We start from the raw sequence: 24,343 nt of genomic DNA, 5'->3' as shown, positions 1-24,343 counted from the left end.
TATATGTTGTACATAGCCGCGTGCCCGTCGTATATGTTGTATATAGCCGCGTGCCCGTCGTATTTGTTGTACAGTGTTCCCAGAAATTATTGAGAAAATCTTTGTTTTTCTTCTAATGATGCTAAGATTGGAAAAAGGGCTTTCACTATGCACTAAGCATACTAAATAAGGGAGACAACTCTTGAAGGCTTAGAAGGCAGCTCATTATGTCAAGAGTTATCTCCCTTGTCTGAGCAGACGGCTTCCTGTGTTGACATGGCAGAATTTACAGCAAGAGAGAAAAGAAAGCTCATTCTAGATGATTTTGAAAGGGGTGAGGCTGATGCTAAAGTGTTAGCTTGTAGACATGGTATTCCTTTGTCTACAGTATACAGAACTTTGAAGAATATTCAAACAGGAACCGGGATAGAGCACAAAGCAGGGGCAGGTCGGCCTAGGAAATTCAGTGTTGTGGATCGCCGAAAACTTGGGCAGATTGTGAGTAGGGGCAAATTGAAAAGTGTTGAGAACATCAGAAATGAAATGATTAGCAGAGGAAGTCCTCAGGTATGCAATGAAACAGCTAGGCAGGTATTACAGAGACTTAATTGGGTGAAAAAACGTGGAATTCCGTTGATGAATGATGCACAAAAGGAAAAACGTTTAAACTGGTGTCGGGCTCATGAAAATCAAGATTGGGATAATGTTTTCTTTTCGGATGAAAGTTCTGTTTGGCTTTTCCCTAATTGTGTGAAAATTTGGATCAAAGATACTGTCAAACCTATCTACCAGCGACCAAAACATAGCCCGAAGTTTCACATGTGGGGTGGCATATCAGCTCGCGGAGTGACGCCATTATGTGTTTTTATGGGAAACTTGACAAAAGAAAGATACGTTGACATTCTAAATGGTCACCTTCTTCCGACAGCACAAACATTGTATGAAGATGATTGGATTTTCCAGCATGATAATGACCCAAAACACACTGCGCGCTACACAAAACAGTGGTTGTCGGGCGAAAATGTTCAAGTTTTAGACTGGCCCAGTTACAGCCCAGACCTAAACCCAATTGAGAATGTGTGGGGAGTCATGAAGGACAGAATAAACCAAAAGGGACTGAGAAATATTGAAGATATGAAGGCCGAGCTGGTCCAATATTGGGATACCCTGTCACACGATTACCTACAAACTTTGATGGGTAGTGTGCCTAGGCGTATTCAGGCATGCATTGCAATTTTCCTCTTTCACTGACAAATAAACTTGACAAAAATGTAAAAACATATCCAGCAAAGTTTGCGACATCAGTTTCGAACCTCTACATTTTCAGCACAAGTCAATTGCAAAGGTTAAGAAGAAAGCTCTGACCATTCAATTGTCTCACTTTTTAACTGAATGTTCTATCTTCTGGTCTGTTTCAAAACCATGCATTACAAAACGAACAGAACTTCAGAATCATTTGTCACATACAGCATAAAACTTCTAAGTCTTCTTTAAATAGTGACATCTATGATGAGGCACGAGTGATTATTATATCATGTACTTTGATTATGTCATGATTCATCATTATATTCGGATTTGACTGACATTGTGTGTATATATATATACTAAATCAAAAAAGAAACATTACAAAATGTAATTTTTAAAAATAATGATCTATGTATCTGAAATGAGATCCCTATCTTTCGACTCTAGAAAAACGGTAGCAAAACCCACTCAAACCCATCCATTCGTCCATCCAAATGACTTTAGTGCCAAATCAGGTTTTGCACATGCAGTTGATCATGTGATCTTCGCATCAAAGTTTTCTTCATTTGCATGTGTTTGCACTTGCCTCAAGAATTGAAAAACACACACTTTTAAACCACAGTTCTAACGGTAATTTATATGCCACGATTGTCAAATGTGCAACATGAACACGTCGCTGGCATGTTGCAAGTGGGAAAATCAATTATTGACGTGGGATGCAGCCGCCGTACTGTGTATTTACTTGTGAGGTCGACTGCAACAAACTGGCACCACTTCTGATTGCCATGGCATTCCAGCATGATACAATGACATTCAAGCATGACACAATGGCATCCCTGCATGACATTCCAGCTTGGTATGACAACATTCCAGTTGACACTATGGTATTCAAGCATGACAAAGTGATCATCCAGCATGACACAATGGCATTCCAGCATGTCACCATGACATTCCAGCATGACACAATGGGTCTCAAACATGACATCATGCCTATCTTTCATTACAAGGGACAGATATACTAAACATTCTTGGTAACTCTTTTTTGTTTCACTATAATTGAACAAACGTTCTGTGTCTCCAGAAGGATGATTTTAATGTCAGGATATCACCTTTTGTACAAAAGGAAGAACACCTACAAATCTTTAGGTATGACTTAGAGAAATCTAACAACATGAGACTAGACAAAGAATATTTTATTATAGAAATGCAATACTCAATATGTCCACATGGAATATAGATATGGTAACAAGATAATAACCAGTACAAACATTTAGAAAAAGTTGAAATATGATCATGTACATATCACTAAAGTCTCTAATGACAGGCAGTCTCAAGCCATATGCAGGTAACTAGTGTATTAGCTGGTTAGTGAAAGTTTACTGAAATACCATCCAGGAGATGTGGTGCATGATTCTATAGAATGTTTGAAAAATAATGAAAACATGTTAATTTTAATTTCAGGAATAATCTGACACAAAAATCCTGCAAAACAAAAACTGGAATAAAGAGCCTTTAGTTACCAAAACTCATTTGGCAATGCATGTATATGACTCACAAGATATAAGCACTCATAAGCACACACCGAATTTGCCACAGTAATATTAGAGGACAGAATGTCTGTAACATATTTTGAGCAGCGCAAGACAGGAAGAAAATTTTAGAGGAACTGTTAATTTCAACAGAGTTTTCAGAGTCAATTCCAACATCTGTATTTTTCTAGAGACAAAATGGACATGTTTTCTGGTAAGAGTGAACTACTAAATGAACCTCTGTAAGGGGAAATAATATGTTTCAAGTTAATTCTGGACTGGATTACTGTAGAAATCCTCCATTACCTAAGGGGATTTACACGTGAAATGCCAATATTCTCTGGTGTGTGCAGCTTTATATACAAGTTTCAGGACAAATACAATTTAAATGATAGATAGTATATGAACAATTAACACTTAACTTAACAAATGTATACACTGAAACTCTGTTAATGGGGATCATGTTCATCTTGAATAATTATTCAGGACACTTTTGCGATGAATGCTCACATATGTACAATACAAAACCTACAGTGATCTGGTAGTGATCCATGGGTGTACTGACCATGATAACACAGTTACACTGTACATGACTCACCAGAACTGGACATACACAGTCATGGTAACAACTGCAATTGAATATATGTGTATTGTAATAGGACGCTTGAACAGGGGTGTCACGATATGCACCTCAGTATCAATACATAAAAATATGTTACTCATAGTACAATATATATCACGATACTTGCTCTGTATTTAGCTGGGCTAGAAGATTTAGCAGTTAGAAAAGTATAGCTGGATTACTGCAAAACACTGTAAGGAGGACTTATTGAAAATCAATTTAAAAAATAGACATGAATTAGAATAAAGACATGGTTTATTGTGTATAAAATCTTTAGGAGAAATTTAAATATACATCAGTGAATCGTGACCCCCTGAGATCAAACTGAGTATTGCAGAAGCATTGCATAAAACATCACTGGCGTCTAAACCAGAACCAATCTCAGCATTCTGGAGACAGCAAATGATAAGAACTATAAACTGCCATGTTGATTGGTAAAATGTTTAGTCTAAAATATCAAAATTGAGCGAGAATTGATAGGTAGTGATTGATGAATTATTTGGGAAGTTGATTTGGCAAGATATCTTATGAACTAGAAATAGATAAATCACCTAAGCTAGATAATAATTTGTCTTGATTATATGTGAAAATATACCTCACAAAGACAAAGGTAAAGTAGAGATGAAACGTCTTTAAATGAATTGCTGAAAATCATGAATTATTTATGGTAAAGGATTTTGGTTTGTTTATTCTATTTATCGTCATGAAGTCTGTTATGAAGTTTTTCACAAGTGGTCCTCTTGCAAAGGGCAACAAAATTAGCTGTTTAAACGCTTCATGATCATAAAATCAGTTGTAATGAAATAGTCTTTGAATGCAATAGATACTTACCCTCACTTAAACTGAGTAACTAAAAATAATGATGTCAGTAATGACCATTATAACTAGTCCAAATCTAATTTGCCAAATTACACACAACTGATTAATCAAGGCACAACAGTAAGGGGCAAGAGAACAATTCTGAATCACAAACAGTGGATCCTGCCACAACTTAGAGATGCAACTCTCTATGACTTGAGGCACAAGCAACAGATTATATCGTGATAATTTTCTGCTTCTATAAAACGACTTAAAGCAAAATCCTGAACATATGTGATGAAAGTAGTGTAACTAGATCTGGCTGGGAACAGATGGTCTAGTGTAAAATCCTACCAGTCTGTAGCTAACCTAATCCAACATTAAAGTCTACACAATTACTGTGATTGGAAATTTGATATCTTTGTTCCCAAATCAAGTTGGAATGTTATATAAAAATATATTTTCTTAAAAAATGTACTTTTTAAGAACTGTCATATGATCTGCTAAACCTACTACAACAATTTCCATAGATCACAAAAGTCAACAAAGCTATTTGCACTGAAAATCCCATATCTAATACTAACAAAACTGAAGATATAACAGCAAGATAAGTGAACAAAAGTCATTCATATTTAACACTTAATTGCTGAACATTTGACCAAATGTTGAATTTGAGATTTTTCACAAAAACATTACAAACTATACATATTCCACACAAAACCTAAATCATCAAAACAGCTGACACATTAATAATACAAAATAGTTGCCATGGTTACAAATGATATTGGAACACTACCTCCTGACAGTGTTTTAACATTCACTCTGGGCCTGTGAGAAATACTGTTCTCATCACCACTTATCTACTCTTCGTTCACCATGCCTACCATAGAAAATGTCCTGCCTGGTCTGCACCTGAGTGTACCCAGGACAAATTCAAGTAATCATCGTAGGCGCTCACAACCATGACACAATCAATAATTGTTTGTAGAAATTCCAGACCCTTATATCGAAAATAAATGTGCAGGACAGGTATATAATTACTTTGGGAAATTTGGAAATAGTTTTAGTATAATCATCCTTTCACTTAAGTTTGTTCTGCTCTGAAAATAAGTTTCTAATTTGTCACCTTTCTAACCACCTGCAGCCCTTATTAAAACACATACGATACATCCTTCAGATACAAATAACAAAATCAAATACACAAAAAAATATTTTCTCCACTCCAATGCTGTAGAGCTCACACACTACCAAAATATATGTTAAGTTCTATGAAAGTGTTTTGACAGACTTATTTCTACAAAAAAGAACAATTTTACCCATGAATAACTTCCTTAAAACCAATTTGATCAACAACGCCTTTCTATTGCATGAGCACTTATATTGCTTATAAAATTACAACAGACTGCTGGTCAAATTGAAAACAGTTCAAACATCATTGAGAATTACTTTCTAAGCTACAAAATCTCCCAATACCAAAAAACTACAAGCACCACTAGCAACTGACTAGCCAGTACAACACTACACAGTTCTAATGTACACTATACAACACACGTCCTGTTCCATGAAATGATCATGGCACTTTGGAGTCAGTTTGTTAATGAGTTATGATCTCTTAGTGCCCTGATCACTCTATGGAACAAAAATCTAGGCAAGAAATGCACTACATTTATACATTTGATGTAAATTCATTACGATGTCGTTGCAAATTACAAATGTTGCATAATCATGGCATCAATAATCGCACTTGAAAGTTTTGTAAAATACCTGAAATATTGCCATCATAAAAGAAGGAATCAAAAACCATGTGCAGCAAAACAGATATATCAGACATTTTGAAATGAATTTAAGTGTGCTCCCGGTCAAATCTTCAGTCCTGAAAACACCTCTTTAAGGCATTAATAGAGTCAAGGCAATTCAAAGGATTGTCACTGATCAAAGACCTTTTACAAGGAACGCTATCCTTAGGGCCTTTTTCAGGAGTGTTTTAAGGTGTTTTGAACATTTCATTCAAGAACCTTGTATACATCTTCACAACTGAGTTCCCACATTGTGTATGCAGGTGCAGATAAAAGTTCAAGGTAAAACATGGGTGTCTACTTTGGTTTAGTTGAAAACATTATCAAACAATTCACAGTGTTTACGAATGGTGTTTCAAAGTAACAGGACTTTGGGTCCTGTAAGTTTCAGATGTCTGTCTGACCCACTGAAAATTCACAGGACCCACAGAATAAACTTAAACAAACATTTCAGATTTAACATTTCTCAAAATTGGCATTGAAATTATTAATAAATAAATAATGACAAACATTATAAACATAAATTTATAAACAGTGAACAAGTGTCACATGCAAAATAAAAACTTCAGACGAAATCATTGTAATTTATTAAGTCTGACACTGGGGCCAGCAAGATGGGGACTTCTGTCTGACCATTGGCAAATCTGCCAGATTTGTCAGAGGGTCAGACACTATTCGTGAACACTGAATTCAGGTGCAATGCCCACAGCTAGGATATGCCTCAAAATCAGGATATCTGTGGCCCATTTAATGATCAACCTGTGGCCCATTTAATGATCAACATACAGTATGTGCACATTAAACATTTATTTACGAGGCTACTTTATTTGGCAGGTCACCGAGCCAAACTGTCTGATACATTAGCTTGTTTTTCTGGACCCATGAGGATCCAGGTTGAGTTTTCAGCAAACCCATGCTTGTCATACGAGGCAAGTAACAGGATCAATAAAGTTCACTGACTTGGTTGACACATCATGATCCAATTGCGTAGATTGATGATCATGCTGTTGATCACTGGACTATCAATTCCAGACTAAATTATTTACAGACTGCCACAGATGGAATATTACTATGTGCACCGTTAAACAACAAAAAAGATGGGCCTATTTGACTTACTCTCATCATCAAAGATAACATGACACATCTTTCACCTAAATATCATACATCGTCTCATCCCTTTCGTACGATGATGCAGTTTAACATGAATAACCCACTGCTACACTGTATAAACACATGCAAAGGCAAGCTAAGTATCCAGAATTGAACATAAACCTACCCAAGGTAAGACATATGTTCTTCTATCTGAATCTAAGGCAGTCTTAAACTATCATATTCTGATTTGTTCCTACATTGTATTTTTTCCAGCACACACTGACTATCTTATTAACTGACATTATCGCATGTATCACACTGACCATATTTTATCAAGAGAAGCTTTTAAATATGCCCATAAGTTCGCCTTTGCAAATCTGGCCATGTATACATACTTTCATGAAATAAACATGCTTAAAGGTTATCTGTCACCTGGAGTAATTAGAGTAGAGATAACTCTTCCACTGAGTGAGTAAAGTTTTACACAGCTTTTAGCAATATTCAAGCAAAATCACCGTTGAAGACACCAGAAATGGTTTTCACACAATGTAACCATGTGGGGAATCAATCCAAGCATGACAAGCAAACACTTTAACCACTACACTACCTTACCGCCCACGGTCTGGTAATAACAACTTCAAACGCAAGACTGATTAATCTCCAGGAGTTGCTCTTAACTGAGGCAATGGAATTTTAACACACTTATCAGCCCAGTCAGATCAATCTATCATTTACCAAAACACATTTGACAATACTCTTTTTAGGGGTGGTTGTAAATATGTTATATAGTTTGTATGTGATATATAGATGTGTACAAAAATAATAATATTAAGTAATAGGTATGGTGCAGCTTGGAGTTATGCTATCAAAAGAACATGCATTAGGTCTGAACAAAACAGTATTTATACATAAAATGATAAAACTCTTTAGTAAAATCCTTGAAATATTGAGAATCAAGACAATTAAGTCAAGACAAAGTATCTTGATGCAATCAGGTGAGAAATAACACAGACATGTTAACAAAAATGAGATTAAAATAGACATTAATCAACCCTGCACTTTTTTAAAGAAATATTTAATACATTGAAAACTATTTGGAAGACAATTCCTTTTAATGGAGGTATCTGAAGTATGAAAGAAAGTAAGAAAATATTATCAATAATACACAATTGTTTTCACAACCATCAGGAATACAAATTGTATGAAATGTCAGAATGTATTGTCATCAAAGAACATGGTGACTTTGAGGATAAAAAAGACAGAACATCTAGTGCCCTCTTTTTACTATACTTCATTCACTTAGTGCTGAATAAAGGAAGGTTAATTCTTTTAAAAAGAAAATTTCATCTTATATCTTCTGTTATCACCAAATTTTAGTTATTTTAAACTAAATATCACATCAAACCAGCCAGAAATATCTAGGCCTGGTTAAGAAATGGTCAATATTTGAACAGCATGACACACCACAGGTGATACACCATCTCAGTATGATTACACACGTGATACACCATCTCAGTATGATTACACATGTGATACACCATCTCAGTATCATTACACACGTGATACACCATCTCAATATCATTACACACGTGATACACCATCTCAATATCATTACACACATGATACACCATCTCAGTATGATTACACACATGATACACCATCTCAGTATGATTACACACGTGATACACCATCTCAGTATGATTACACATGTGATACACCATCTCAGCATCATTACATACAACAGAGATATGAAGTCTGACAAACTGATCAAGTTTAACATATGTCATATTTGGGATTACTCTTTCCGAGTTGAAGAACACATCCAAATACCTTCTGGTTGGAGTCCTATATGGAGACATATGTATGAGTTGATTTGTTAATTATCTGGCAATGTGACATAAACATGGCAAAGACAAAACAACGATTACAGGTAGTTTATTATGTTTCCCTGATGGAACGCAAATTGCTTGGCTGGGTGGTGGTAGAGTTAATCTGTCTAATGCGGCTTAGAATAGTGTTATTTGCATTCTAGTTATATCACAGTGTCAGCTCACTCTGGGAGGAAAGTACTACTTGAAAACTGGTACAGTTCACATTTTCATAAAACCAATGAACACATGCATGGTGATACCAAATCATAAAACAATCAGAGGGCATGTGAGATTTGAACACAACCGGCCCTCATAAGGGACATAACTCTGCACAGGGAAGAGAATCCACACCCAATGGAAAAGTCAGAGCCAGGAGACAGTAGCACACATGAATAGTATATTGGTATTTTGTGATGATAATGGATACATCAAAGTATAAGATTTGAAAACATTATCATAGATTCCTGGCACACATAAAGGGCACAACTCTGCACAGAACAGAAACCACAGCCACTAGGAAAGTCAGAGCCAGGAGACAGTAGCACAAGCACAGCTGAATATGTTTTGACGACAGTGGATACATTATAACATGAAATGATAATTATCTGTACAAAGATTCAGATATTGTAATAAAACATCAATAATCTTTTGCTGTTGAAAGACATGTTCATCATATTATATCCCCCAGAGCAAGACACTATTCATCTGACACAGATGAATGATGTGATCTTTCCACCTTTCCATCATCATTTAGAAGCTTTTTGAGGAAAATCTGTTCTGATACACTAATATTCTGATTACACTTCTCTTAAATATAAGAAATTTCTTTTCATCATCGTCATCGTCATCAACAACATCAACATCATCATCATCATCAATAAAAGCCTTCCATCATCACAAGAAGCCAGTTGGGGAAAATCTGTCCCAAACGTCTGATAATTCAGGGATTTCTTATTTACATTTAAAATATATGAAATGAGTTTATTTCTTCAGAATTAACCATTTTAATATTTCTTGTGCAACAAGCCAGTTTCCCAGGATGACCTTCCTCTTCCAATCTGACAAATGTTTTACTTTGGCTTCTTGTTGGTCTTCCTGAGGATCTTCTTCAGGCCAGTGCTCATAAAATACGGTTTATCTGGTGAGCCATCATTCCTCTCCAAGTCCTCCACTGAAACAAGGGGTGAGTGAGTGAGTGAGTGAGTGAGTGAGTGAGTGAGTGAGTGAGTGAGTAGAGTTTTATGCCACTTTTGGCAACATTTCAGCAATATCATGGCACAATGGGCATCAGGCATCATACCCATATAAAGAACTGAACCAGTCTAATTGGCATGACAGGTAAATGGTTTAATCCTTAGACTACCCCACAGTTAAATCATTAGACTATGCCATGGTTTAATTATTAGGCTACTCCACGGTTTTATCATCAGGTACACCACTACAACGTGGTTTTATCATCAGACCCACTGCCCAACTGAAACAAGGCGGCTCACTACAGACATACAGAAATATCACTATGAGTTACATAGCATAATGTCCTGGAATGATATGATTTGATTCAATGCATATCATGGTATGCTTTCCCCATGGCTTAATCATTGACTTATGGCCTGATGCAGCAAGATGTGAGGAATAGTTAACTTACAGAAACACAGGAACAGGGTGTCCACCGCCATGCTGTACACGTTGAAGAAAGATGTCGCAACCAGGAAGGTTCCGATCACCAGAATCTGAAAAACAAAACAGTAACTGAATTCTATGTCTGAAATAAAAAAAAATTCTTTCCCTGGGCGTGCTTAATTAACCACATTACTACTCCACATTATGACAATGTTATACCAGTCCCAACAGCTAGATGTTATGACAATGTTATACCTACCACGACAGGCACAAGTGAGTAGTTGAGGTCGGGGACAAAGTTGGGCAGGATGCTGGTGTGACCGTTGAACCAGAAGTATGCAGCAACTCCTGTAGAGAATAGAGAATATTTGTAACAGCAATACTGGAAGAATATATCTAAGTTTACATCTGGACACAAGTGTGAGAAATGACATTTTGCCATCTTGTACACCTGTATTACTGGGCAGGGTATGGTTTGCCTCACAACTGATTGGTATTTGACAGTTAATTTTAGAGGACATTAAAACATTGAAGATTTTATGGTGTGAAAACAGACAAAATATAATTTCCCGAATACTGAATAAATTAATAGCCCAAATTACTTTCCTTATTAATTCTTTAAGTGATGAAATGAGATTGAAGGTAGATAAACAGGGCATGTAACCACTGACAATTCTTAAACGCTTTATACTTTCATCTATTTTTCCCATTTAAAGATAAGGCAAAGTATAACATTTTATTATTACTTTTTTAAATTTCAAAAACACTTTTATTTGGAAACAAACAGGAACAAGAAAAAATCCCATGTGAGTAAATGTTTAACTGAACGTAGTTAAATGTCAACCAAAACTGCATTGTACTGACCAATTGCTCCAGTGACCATCAGCTTGCTGATAAACATGATGAAATCAGCCACTTTGTCCAGTACAAAAGTCCTGAAAACACACCATATCTCTATCATAATCATGAAAATAATATTGTATTCAAGAAGACAGATAACAAATTTTTCATCAAATATTATGAAGTTATCAGTTTGAACCAGGCACCAATTAATACCACAATCAAGACAATCGAGAATGCTTCATGCTGACACATGTACACAAATATGTTGTATATTCTAGTTATACGAGTCAGCAAACAATTCAAAATATACTTACAGAAGTTTATTTTGCTGTTTGACTTTCCTGAACATTGACCAGTCCCCCAAGACCATCATTAATCACTGACACAAGCAAGACAATCTCTGGATCGATTTTTTAATCAGTCAGTTCAGCCGTAGCAATTTGTATATATTCCAGTCTTGACCGGACAATCTATCACAGACAGCAATGAGCACAACTATGATATTATGACATGCATAAACCATTCCAACATGCCTGGTTTACCTTGTCCATTACAGAATCTCAAATCTTGTACCTACCTCACAATGTTTCTCATGATCAAGAAAAATCCATCTTTTGCAGCAGAGCAGAAGTTTTTTCCATAGATAGCAGTCTACAAAAAGAAAGCATTTAATTACATGTTTTGCTGGCACAATTCTAAGAAATTTTGCATAGTAGAGTTATCTCCCTTCTGTTTAAAGCTTCACAAAGTGATAACCCATTAACAGAGCTCTCTACTATACAATGCTGCCATAACAATGCATGCAACAGACTGATCTTTGTGTTCAGGGAAAAGTGATCACTATCATGACTATCATTTATACTTTTCCCTTGAAAAATCTTTTTCTGCGTCTGTAAATTTAATAAGAACCCAGTATAATTAAGACGAGTGAGTTCACTTTTATGCCATTTTCAGCAATATTCCAGTAATATTATGGCAGGAAACACAATAAATGGGCTTCACACATTGTACTCATGAGGGGAAATGAACTTGGATCTTTGGCATGACAAGCAAACGTTTTAACCATTAGCCAACCCAACCACCCTGTAATTACTAAGAGGTTGATGCTAATGTATAAACACGTACCATGATGTATGCATTCTTGTTGATGAATTTGAGGATTTTCTCCAGGCACCAGAAACAGCAGCTTAAACACCTGTACAGAGAAAGGACAAAGGACCTTCACAGTAAAATGTTTTATTACATGGATTGTTGTTCCTTGGCATTTGCCAGTAGTGACCTGCATCTTCATGAGTCTCAACAATCTTGGACTCTTAAAGTGATCTCACCAAGAATTATGTTTTGAATTAGTTAGAGAACGTTACTTTCATGGATTCATTGTCACAACATATAGGACTTATCTTTAAATAGTAGGAATTAAGTTAGTAGGAACTGGGCTTATAACAACTGAGCCTTACTTGACAATGAACCTTGCCACCTTGTTCTCGGAGCCCTTAAGTTTCCGACTCAAGTATTCTAGGACTGACCGGATCAGCTGAACAACAGCGATGAGGACGGAGCCAAATGCAAGAGTGCCTAGGTGATACCTGGGGACAGGAATAGGAAGCGTCAGTGATGTGGCCCCTGTTACAGTCTCTTTGTAGTTCTCACTCACAAAGATTTCACACAAATTAACGCTCCGAGACATGTCTGTTACAGACTTAGATGCATTCACAGGACAGAGTCCTGAACCAGCAAGTCCTTGTTTCATCACATCTATACCCTTGATACTTAGCATCACAATGGGTCAGTGTTTGAAATGACCTGCTGGTCCGGAGGTAATTGAAATTTGAAAGCATTCTAAAATCCTCAAGATCATTTGAACCTGTTAATATTTCATAATTAATAACATAATAAAGTTACAAGATGGTTAAACATTTTCTAATTGTACCTTAAGATAAAAATAAGATGTCTGTCTAACGTATCAGTAGAATTCATGTTTATCTTACTTATGAGAAAAATATGAAAATATAAAACTGATAAAAACTCTATTTAAGCTTTATGAAAAAATATTTTTACACCCTTATCACTTGCTGCTGAATTACTCTAAAATACCAACGTCATATATTTGTGTTGAGCATAAGAATATGTTTTCTGTATACTGACATCTTTTTTAACTGTCACAAAGTTATGAATACTGAAAGGGCCAGATGCAGCAGATTTGAAACGTTACTGGTCCCATGGAACAGTTGGCAGAAGAATGAGTTTCTAACACAGCACAGGATAATAAGAAGCACCATCTTCTAAATATCCTTTAGTGTGGTGCTGTCTGGAATGGAACCAGCCTTTGTCAGTGCTATGTGATTCCCATTACTTTCAACACTGGATTCTGTCAAACATAATCTGTAGGTTCCACTACACTATATCAGTATCACATGCTGCCCGAGCAAGGACCGTATGGAAACAACTCAAACAGACAGAGGCCTGTGACAGCTGTGATTGCATGAAATAGTGTAAGATGTGTATGTGTTTTAAAAGCACATCCACCCTGTTATTAAATCTGACAACAATTTTAAGTATTTAGTGCTGTCATTTTTATCACCATGGGTTATGCTTATGTGTGTACATATATTTTGAAGTAGGTGACATTCGGTGCAGAGCTGGGGGTTGATGTGTTCCGCTTCCTGTGCTTGGCAAATGTGCCGGACAAGTTGGCCACAACTTGCGTTTTATTGTAGCTTAGAGGCCAGACTGTGCCCATGTGTACATGGAAAGGCTGTTGATAGCCTGGATATTTTTTAAAAAAATATAAGGTTACTATAGAAGTCTATGGGAAAACATTTGGTGTTGTGTAACCTGTAATGGTTAAAGATACACTCACCGTATCGCCCTGTAGAATGAGGATGCAAGCGGGGCAGAAGGAATATCCTTGGATTTGTCAAATGCCCAGTAGTAAGAAGCAAATGCTCCCGCCAAGGTCATCTGTCCCAGAGCAATGACGAAGTTCATCATCCAGAAGAACATGAAGAGCATGTAGAACTGCAGGTAAACTGTGTATCTGAAGCAGAAGACATGGTGCCCACAAGATGACAAGAAGGGAAGGTTCAAACAGGATTAGCACAGATTTGTCAGCAACAGATTGAAGGCCTTTCACAGATTTTATATGGCCCTTATAGTTTTGTTTGCTTGTATGTATGTCTGTCGTTGAAAGCTGGATTCTTGGCAGTATGTATATAATCAAGTCTGGCCACGACAATCCGCTGATAAACAGCATGAGCACTGATCTACACAACTGGGATACGATGACATGGGTAACAAAGTCACTAGTAGCCTCTTACGACAAGACAGGTTTGCTGAACACAAGTTTTCACCCAGATCTTCACTCCTCACTTAAAGTCAAATGTGAAGCAAACAGATAACACAAACATTATGCCTATATTCACTGTTATGACATAATATAAAGGGACTCGTCCAGCATCACAACAGCCTTAGTTCAGTAGGACACTCACAATTCAAGAATTCATCATGCAAGTAAGTTACTAAAATGCAAAATTAGCCATAACTTTAAAATACATGTAATGATACTGTATTTATGATTACATATATGTAACTTTAAAACATGCTTGTTTGTCTGTGGACAAGTGAAACAAATGATTTGTGGTTATGCTGTGTCATGACCAGAGACCAGGTACCACTTGGCTACTCCACTACCCAATTTAATGTGGAACTCCAGATGAACAAGATACTAATCTGCTGTGCAACATATGTCATATTTGGGATTTTTACTTTCTCAGTAATCTGCAGCTGTGTCTGAAAAATCTCCTCACACCTGAGATGTGAACTAAACGTTACATACCTGTTCCCTCCATATTTGACGAATTCGCACACCTTTGCTGCTGTGTCTTGATCCTGTAATCAAACATATTATCAGTAAATTCATAAAGACTTGAATCCACACACTAATTTGCTCAAGGTGCAACACCCCTGTCAATGGAGTACTGTTCTCAAGTGCCATCATCAGCTCACAGGGGAATGATTAAGCTGAACTGCCTCTGAGGTGAAGTTTACAGTCATATTAGCATCTCATCCTATCAGGTACCCATCTATAGACAAGGCCACATGCCAAAGGAGACAAATCACATTTGATTTAGTGAGTGGCATGACTGAAGCCCTTGAGACTGTTAGTAGACAAGCATGTACAAAGTCACTCATCAACCTGACTTCAACAGCAGTGGTGGGAACCCTGCATGATTTCTGCACCATGACACTCAATTTATTCACTTATTACACACAGTGATTGCAGGGAACTAACAGGACTGGGAAACCCTTTCATCTATTGTTCTAACAGTATCTGCAAAACCCGCATACAAAGTGATGTTTATGAAATTGTCATCCCCTATTCCTTCTCAAGAACAAGCTGAAGGGATAGAAGGTAGTTTCTGACAGAGCATGCTGTTTCTTTACTACCTGTAGAATTTTGGTAGAGTTTTGTTAATTTGTTTGTTCAATGCTGCACTCAGCTATATTATGACCACCCATTCCAGTAAGATGTCTCTTATGACAAGCATGGGCGACAGGGCCCAAATTCACAAAATGTTTTTAGTGCTATGACATTTGCAAGCCTAAAATATACTATAGAGTTGCGACAGGTCATAACATTATGAAGGCTTTGAGGAATGGGACCCTAAACACTAATTCTAATGACGGATAACCAGGTCTAATTTAGGCAGTGAAGGCAAATGATTTGGCTACCCATTTAAAAAGACAATGTTTGATAAAATGCATGTGTTCATACCAGCAAAGTTCAACTGCGTATGCAGATTTGGGCAGAATGGCAGACTACAATGTCTTACCCCTGGAGCACATGGTATTCTCTCCACAACTGACTGGACCACTTCATTAGATTTGACAGCAGTATTGATCGTTTCATTGGTGGTCGTGTTGGTGTAGTACTCCGCCTCTCCTGTTGAAGCTAGGTAACTTGTGATGGTCAAGGTGAAAAAGGAGGAAGCACTTGTTGAGTGAGTGGAAGGTGAGGTCAGGTGAAATGGGGTTTAATGGACTTGCATGTGAGTGTATGTGTAGCTGCTTGTACTAGCCCAGACATATGCTGGTTTTATTGTGCTAGCCCACTGAGATACCATGCCGCAGTAAAATATGAATGCTTCACTTGGACTGATTATACAGACTTCAGGCCAACCAATCCTTGTTGTACCCATTAATGAGCGCAAGGTAGGGACCAACAAGTACAATATTTTAATATCTTTTGATACGACAAGGCTGGGGATCGAATCTGCAATCTTATGTGCAAGTGGAAGGTCAGGCAATGATCGAGTGGGTAGATGAGCAAGAGGTGGTGTGAACAGCTGAGTAAGCTGTGGCAAGAGAGGTTAAGTAATATATGAGTTAGCTATGGCAAGAGAGGTTAAGTAATATATGAGTTAGCTATGGCGAGGGAGGTTTAGTAATATATGAGTTAGCTGTGGCGAGAGAGGTTAAGTAATATGAGTTACCTATGGCGACAGAGGTTTAGTAATATATGAGTTAGCTATGGCAAGAGAGGTTAAGTAATATATGAGTTAGCTATGGCGAGAGAGGTTTAGTAATATATGCTGGAAGTTCAGTGATGGGCTGAGTTGTGTTTGAGAGACAAGTTGAGAGAGTTGTTTAGGAATTCTGAGGAAAAGTGGTTGAGTGACAAGAATAAACGACTGAGTGGGTGGTTGGGAAGAAGCTGATGGTTTTATGGCTATCATGCAAGGTTTAGCATCGATCTACTCTGAATTGTTGCATGTATTACAACAAAGTTTATATCCATCTGCATACAACTATCCTCCATGTTCATCACACCAATTTCTAAATGCTACTCAAACAGAGATGTTGGTGTTGAGTGGTTGGATGTATGGTTGGATGAGTAAATGGTTGAGTTGTGTGACGAGTGAGAACTTCAGTGGCTGACTGAGGAATAAACATTAATTCTTTCACATCATGAGCTTAATATGGAATGAATGCCAAAAACAATTCAGGTCTTCAGCATTTAAAACATTTGTGAAGCCCACCAGCACAGATATGCTGTTGAAAAGGCTTTGGATATAAAATTAACCACATTTCTGTAACACCAAAGGGATTGAATACATCACAGCAAATTCAGCATCAGGCAAAGCAAGTTTATATCTTTGATAATCAAGCCTTTGTTAACCTTTGTGGTCAACTAAGGTGTAAAATGCAATGGGCACTTATGATTACAATTCTAGCAGCAGACAGACACATCCATCACATGATGCAGTTGCTACAAACAAGACCAAGGTGAAGGATACATGGCAGTAGATCCCCAGTAGATGACCACCAGCACTTGCAGGACGAATGGGACAATGGGCCATAACAGCGTGTAGGACATGGAGCCAATAGCTCTGCTGCCCTCCTTGATGAGTTGAATGGCAATACAGATACGAGGGATGAGGAAGAGCAAGATGATGACGAAGATGATCAGGAGTGTTGCTGACGTGCAGCCTGCCAACAAAACACAATCATTTTACCAGTCAGACTATAAACACGACGGATGCACTCCAGTGACTTCTGCCATTAGTACAAAATCAGAATCTGGTAAATGAAGTAAATTTAGCAAATAATACCACACATAATAATGCTAAAATGTACTAAAACGATACTAAAAGCAAAACTGGAGCAAGTAAAGTTTAAGTTTGGGGAACAGTTCTTGCATGAAATTACACCTTTTCAAATCACGATTAATTCTAATGATAGCAATAATATGGATTCTTATATTCGGCTTAACTCCAATTCTACTGAACAGGTAGGTCTTAAGGCGCTTCTTGAAACATGCGAGAGGTGGAGCTGATTTCAGATTAAATGGGAGAGTGTTCCATTCAATAGCAGCACTATATGCAACAGATCTTCCGCCAAATGTCTTGAGCGTGATGTTAGGGACCTAAAGGAGCATTTGATCACTGGAAGGGAGAATTCTTGTGAGGATATAAGGCTTCTACTGGATCAGAAAGATGACCAGGAGCTGTACCACTGATACACCGATATGCGAGGGTGAGGATCTTATGATGTATCCATTTTATGGCAGGCAGCCAGTGTAGATACAAGAAAGCTGGAGTCATGTGACAGGACTTTTTGGACAGTGTGACAATTCTAGGGATGTGATCACTCTAACATGACACTAAAATGAAGGTTTAGATGAGTAGAGTCAAACGTTTGGGAATGGAAATGTCTTGTAAGATATGACTGAGATGTTTTTGAATCTCATCTCACAACCACAATTCACAATAAACTAAACATATGAAAATAAAGACATATAAGTCATTAATTATGTTTAAAAATATATAATGGATGACATACTGTTCGATGATGACCAGTGTATCATCACGTCATCCAACTCATGTGATATATTGTCATACAGATTAGGGATGGCTATTGATCAAGATCGCTAATAGTTGCCTAAATATCAATCGATTACATATCGGAGACATAACCTTGAGCAAAAATGCCCAAAATATGAAATAAATGAATACATTTTACATCACATGAGGGTGGTGACATATTTGTGCATGAATTACTAACAAAACACAGTCCTGAACATGGTTTAGAGGCAGACCATGACTTAAGTCCCATATTTGTATATTGTGTAGGAAAACTGAACCTTTTTTTCTATCACAAGAATGAATGTACAATATTAATGTTAACACAAGTTCCATGGCAATAATAATCAATTATTTTTCTGATAGACAATAATTCCGATTATTAATCATTTCAGTCAGCACTAACACATACTGTCCACCTACAATATGGTACCAGAGGCCATCCAATATCCCATGGTAGCAAGGCAACTCACCAAAGGCCAACCATGTCTCTTTGAGGGACAGGTAGTATCGGAAGTTGAAAGTGAAGGCTTGAGATAGGCCAAACTCTTTCTCTGTGTTCATGACCTTCAACTTGTAGTACTGGCTGTAGCAGTAGTAAGTGCCTGCAACACATGTCACTCATTCACATCATGTCAATACCTGGGTAGATCTGGATTAGAACTGGTCTTCAGAAGCCCATGTTTGTCGCTTGAATATACAGACTGCTGTCATATAGCTGGAATATTGTTTGATTGCAGCATTAAAAACAACCAAACCAACAAACAACATGTCAACCTGGATGATAACAGAACATCCATGTGAGAAAACATGCTGTGCAGTTACTTCCCTTTGGTAGAGAGTTGTATCCCTTTGATTTCTGTTAGCCCCCCAGGTTCCACTACACTATATCAATATCACATGCTGCCCGAGCGAGGACCGTATGGAAACAACTCAAACGGACAGAGGCCTGTGACAGCTGTGATTGGATGAAATAGTGTAAGATGTGTATGTGTTTTAAAAGCACATCCACCCTGTTATTAAAACTGACCACAATTTTAAGTATTTAGTGCTGTCATTTTTATCACCATGGGTTATGCTTATGTGTGTACCTATATTTTGAAGTAGGTGACATTCGGTGCGGAGCTGGGGGTTGATGTGTTCCGCTTCCTGTGCTTGGCAAATGTGCCGGACAAGTTGGCCACAACTTGTGTTTTATTGTAGTTTAGAGGCCAGACTGTGCCCATGTGTACATGGAATGGCTGTTGATAGCCTGGATATTTTTTTAAAAAATATAAGGTTACTATAGAAGTCTATGGGAAAACATTTGGTGTTGTGTAACCTGTAGGGTTCGAGCACATTTCAGTAATTCATACTTTACATGCTTTCCTGTGTTTATTTCACCATGGAAACAAGTCAGTATGAATGTGGAGGCAAATTTAAAGGTAATGGGAGTAAAGATGGGGCTGTATTGAGTGGAATAGATTGTTCTAGTGTTGTGAATATGAACGTTGCTTCGTTTTGAGGCCAAACAGTGGTAATAGACCCCTATGGTGAGTTCTACCTTTGATTAATGGTTACCTGCTTCTAAATTTGTTGGAACTGATGAATTTGACAACAAAGTAAGCCAAAATCAACACTATTATAACAATGTGAGTGTCTGAGGTTATCCCCTGAGGGTCAAATTAAAGTTAAATGATAAGAAAATCATGAAATATGTTCATTGCACAGCAGAACATGTCACAAACCCTTGTTTTAAATGTAAACATTGAAGCATATGGTCAGTTCTGTCTGTCTGACCCATTTTGCATGTGAATCAACTTAATTTTCTTTCCTTATTTTAAAAAAAATTCCCCCTTTTTAACACATATGACTTTCAAAATTATTTTTTGTTTTATCTGCAACTGTCTCATTGCTGTTTTGGATTTTATGATTTGACATTTAATATAATAGCAACATTATTTTCAGCTTGCAGAATGCCTGTTGATGAATGGGGAGGTGTGTATGCACACATACAGCAGAAACAGAAGCCTTCACATACAATGTGGTATTTCGACAAGCCGGTCTGAAGTCTGTTGTTGACTGCGTCTAATCAAGCACACGCCCTTTTCTTCGATGTGTCTTACCACCTTGTAGCAGTTGCAGTACTTGGATATGTAGGTACATACAGTACATTTAAGTACCCCAGTCCAGTTAAAACACCACAATGTCTGACTGGTAACTTCCCCCACTCGGTCGTCGTCATCCATTGGAAGTTTCTGACCATGATCTCTTAATGCCTCACTGTGCAGTATTTCTTTTTGCCAGACATGAATTAAGGGCTGTACATGAACCCAAGAAGTTGATTAGATGTAAATAATAACAATTGATCCTTGTAGAGTGGGTCTGACCAGAAATTTTATTGACATGAGAGTGTGTGATGTCTTTAAATTATCTCCCTTGTTTACCCATATACAATATGTCTTCTTGTCACCCAGTAACCCATAAATTATTGCAGAGAAACACTGGTTTTAGCTGATACTGTCAAATACTGTTAACTGTGAATAGAAATATTCAGTTTAGGGCAGGTTAACCAATAAATTTCCAAAATTATGAGGATATTTCCACTTTGTACCCTCTAAACTGGCTTATACATGAAACTGTCAAGTCTAACAACCTCAAAACAATTCACAGTAAATAGTTTTGATTTCCTGGAAGTTTTTAAAAGTCTTAGCTTGATGAATCAATAGAGTCAAGCATAAGTTCCTATCATGCTGTGGTCAAAAAGTGATTTCATCTGTTTAAGGGGTCATTTGCCTTGATCGACGAACAGGCGGCAGGGTACTCTGATCAGTGTTCCAGACAGCTAGGCATTATGCATCTCCTCACTTAGTACTTTTTGACAAACTTCATCAACCAGCCTTACATATGTCAAGATTCTAAAGCTGCTTAATGTGAAATCTCCCCAATATCTGGCCTATAGTCCATGATTTTGGTCGTTCAAAATATATTCTGGTTTGATATGATCTAGGCAGCCCCAGTCATGTATGGAATCAACCCATGACCCCCTTCTTTTGTGAAATAGGAGTGAACTCCCATGGTATATACATGATTTGAAAACTTTCTCTATGAAAGCAGAAATGCATTTTTGCAAAGCTTTGATGAAGTAGACATGATGTAACTCTTACACCTCTATCAGTGCAGCAAATCTCTTTATTCTTTTGCCATAATAGATATGTTGGACAGAAAAAAATATTGAGGTTTCATGCAGTTTTATTTTTTTTCTGAGAAGTTTCATGTATGTACAGTACATAAATCACAGATTGGCCTTGTGCAGATGCAGACCATTTTTTCTACAGGTTCCACTACACTATATCAATATCACATGCTGCCCGAGCGAGGACCGTATGGAAACAACTCAAACGGACAGAGGCCTGTGACAGCTGTGATTGGATGAAATAGTGTAAGATGTGTATGTGTTTTAAAAGCACATCCACCCTGTTATTAAAACTGACCACAATTTTAAGTATTTAGTGCTGTCATTTTTATCACCATGGGTTATGCTTATGTGTGTACCTATATTTTGAAGTAGGTGACATTCGGTGCGGAGCTGGGGGTTGATGTGTTCCGCTTCCTGTGCTTGGCAAATGTGCCGGACAAGTTGGCCACAACTTGTGTTTTATTGTAGTTTAGAGGCCAGACTGTGCCCATGTGTACATGGAATGGCTGTTGATAGCCTGGATATTTTTTTAAAAAATATAAGGTTACTATAGAAGTCTATGGGAAAACATTTGGTGTTGTGTAACCCCCAGCCCCTCCCCCCATGCTTGTGGGGTACTCCAAATGTGTGGTTTTACATATAGAAACATTAAACATTGTTACCCTACAACCCAAAAGACATGCAGGCTTACCAAAGCTGAAGAGTCCGACAAAGAGAATGAGGGTGAACCAGACCATGACTCCCACCAGCCACCTCATCAGGATGATCCACACTAGGGATATCACCATAGCAATACACAGGCCTCTGTAACAAGGATATCACCAAAGCAACATACAGGCCTCTGTAACAAGGATATCACCATAGCAACATACAGGCCTCTGTAACAAGGATATCAGCATGACAACACACAGAGCTCTTTAACAAGGATATCAACAAGGCAACACTCAGGCCTCTGTTACAGGGATATCAACATAGCTAACACACACGCCTTTGAAACAGGGATATCAACATGGCAACACACAGGCCTCTCTGACAAGGATATTAACATAGCAACACACAGGTCTCTGTAACAAGGATATTAACATGGCAACACTCAGGCCTCTGTTACAGGGATATCAACATAGCTAACACATAGGTCTCTATAACAGGGATATCAACATGGCAACACATAGGCCTCTCTGACAAGGATATTAACATGGCAATTAGCAGGAACAGACATAGACTAATGCTTAGTCCCAGAATATATAATAATATATCCCTAACAAATAAACCATTTAAATTGAATAGAAGATTCAGAATGTGAACATACTGCTCACAGAGTGAATGAGTACACATTATACCTATGCAGGCAACTGAAACTGGGTCTTCAGCATGATGAGTTAACGCTTTAAACCCTTGGCTACCTCACAACTCGTCATGCTTACAGAAGCATGCTGGCATGACTTAGTTCTGTTCACGCACCTCATAGTGAGCAATAGTGCTAATCTTGATAGTAAAGATCATAATCATCACACAAAAATTTTAATAATACCATGTCATATTCAATACTCCATACTAGAAACATGTAGCATGCAGAGTGCTCCATCCTCTCCAAAATCATAAAAGCTCTTATCATGGTACACACCATTAATTTTCCTTGAGCAAATCAGTGTTTACAACCTGTGTTGATACCAGCTGATTGACTGTTTTGAGTGATATAACAACTTCCTAATTAGTTTCCCACCTTTCCTGGGATACCCAATAAATGCCCCTTTGGATTTTGCTAAGGTAACTACCCTTAGCAGTAATTACCTGGAATACAGGTTGTCACCTGAATGTTCGAACAGAATGGCTTATCTGATTCTCTTCATAAAGAGCTGAGTAGTATATTGTTGTTTCAGGAACAGGTCTGATCAGAGTAGTACTTACAACAAGATGAAATACCAAGAGGACGACACATCCCTGAATATGAGCTCTCCATATTCCTTAAACTTGTAGAATTCTGCCAAAAACCTGAAAACAAACACAAAGTATACCACAATAGCACATAACACAAATAAACATCATCACCATCATCTAACACTCATCATCACCATCACCATAATCATCACCACCACCACTATCATCATCATCATCATCATCATCATCATCATGAGACCATCATATTCTTACCTCGTCCCATTTCCAAGCATATTTCCTGTTATACTCTCATTCAGTGCATTGACTACAGGGGTACCATCACTTGTGTTCAAGTTAGAACCCATGTCAAGAATTTCACTGAAAATACTTGGAACACAACGTCCAAGAACTGAAAGAAAAACAAGAAGCAAAATATAATACATCCAACTAGTTTAGTTCTTCCTGATTCTTTTCACAACTTGCTTATCAGAGTATCAATTTATATGGGTATAGCGATCTCAGAATAATATA

General features: G+C 37.5%; 1 protein-coding gene and 1 long non-coding RNA gene across 3 annotated transcripts in view; one reads left to right on the top strand and one right to left on the bottom strand.

Moving 5' to 3' along the window:
* Positions 1-2,402: 2,402 nt before the first annotated feature.
* Positions 2,403-24,343, bottom strand: part of LOC137273686 (choline transporter-like protein 2) — a 58,141-nt gene continuing 36,200 nt past the window's right edge. Inside the window, exons 8-22 of the mRNA XM_067806485.1 lie at positions 24,086-24,221; positions 23,843-23,926; positions 22,626-22,738; positions 19,230-19,361; positions 17,692-17,884; positions 16,228-16,354; positions 15,231-15,283; positions 14,256-14,432; positions 12,853-12,981; positions 12,521-12,590; positions 11,973-12,046; positions 11,417-11,487; positions 10,812-10,900; positions 10,578-10,662; positions 2,403-10,103 (exon numbers count right to left, since the gene is read on the bottom strand). Coding sequence (XP_067662586.1) covers positions 10,003-10,103; positions 10,578-10,662; positions 10,812-10,900; positions 11,417-11,487; positions 11,973-12,046; positions 12,521-12,590; positions 12,853-12,981; positions 14,256-14,432; positions 15,231-15,283; positions 16,228-16,354; positions 17,692-17,884; positions 19,230-19,361; positions 22,626-22,738; positions 23,843-23,926; positions 24,086-24,221 — 1,634 coding nt within the window. The 3' untranslated portion in view covers positions 2,403-10,002. The remainder of the gene's footprint in view (positions 10,104-10,577; positions 10,663-10,811; positions 10,901-11,416; positions 11,488-11,972; positions 12,047-12,520; positions 12,591-12,852; positions 12,982-14,255; positions 14,433-15,230; positions 15,284-16,227; positions 16,355-17,691; positions 17,885-19,229; positions 19,362-22,625; positions 22,739-23,842; positions 23,927-24,085; positions 24,222-24,343) is intronic.
* Positions 19,636-22,463, top strand: LOC137273692 (uncharacterized). 2 transcript variants are annotated; one of them, XR_010956151.1, is made up of 3 exons: positions 19,636-19,734; positions 20,704-20,891; positions 22,074-22,463. It is a non-coding gene; the product is annotated as an uncharacterized lncRNA (long non-coding RNA). The 2 variants fall into 2 exon arrangements; XR_010956150.1 differs by having other exon boundaries at positions 20,704-20,895.

The sequence above is a fragment of the Haliotis asinina genome, chromosome 2 (genome assembly GCF_037392515.1).
Source record: "Haliotis asinina isolate JCU_RB_2024 chromosome 2, JCU_Hal_asi_v2, whole genome shotgun sequence".
Taxonomy (NCBI): Eukaryota; Metazoa; Mollusca; class Gastropoda; order Lepetellida; family Haliotidae; genus Haliotis; species Haliotis asinina.
The sequence above is the reverse complement of the archived record's forward strand: the minus strand, read 5'-3'. Positions and strand labels throughout refer to the sequence as shown.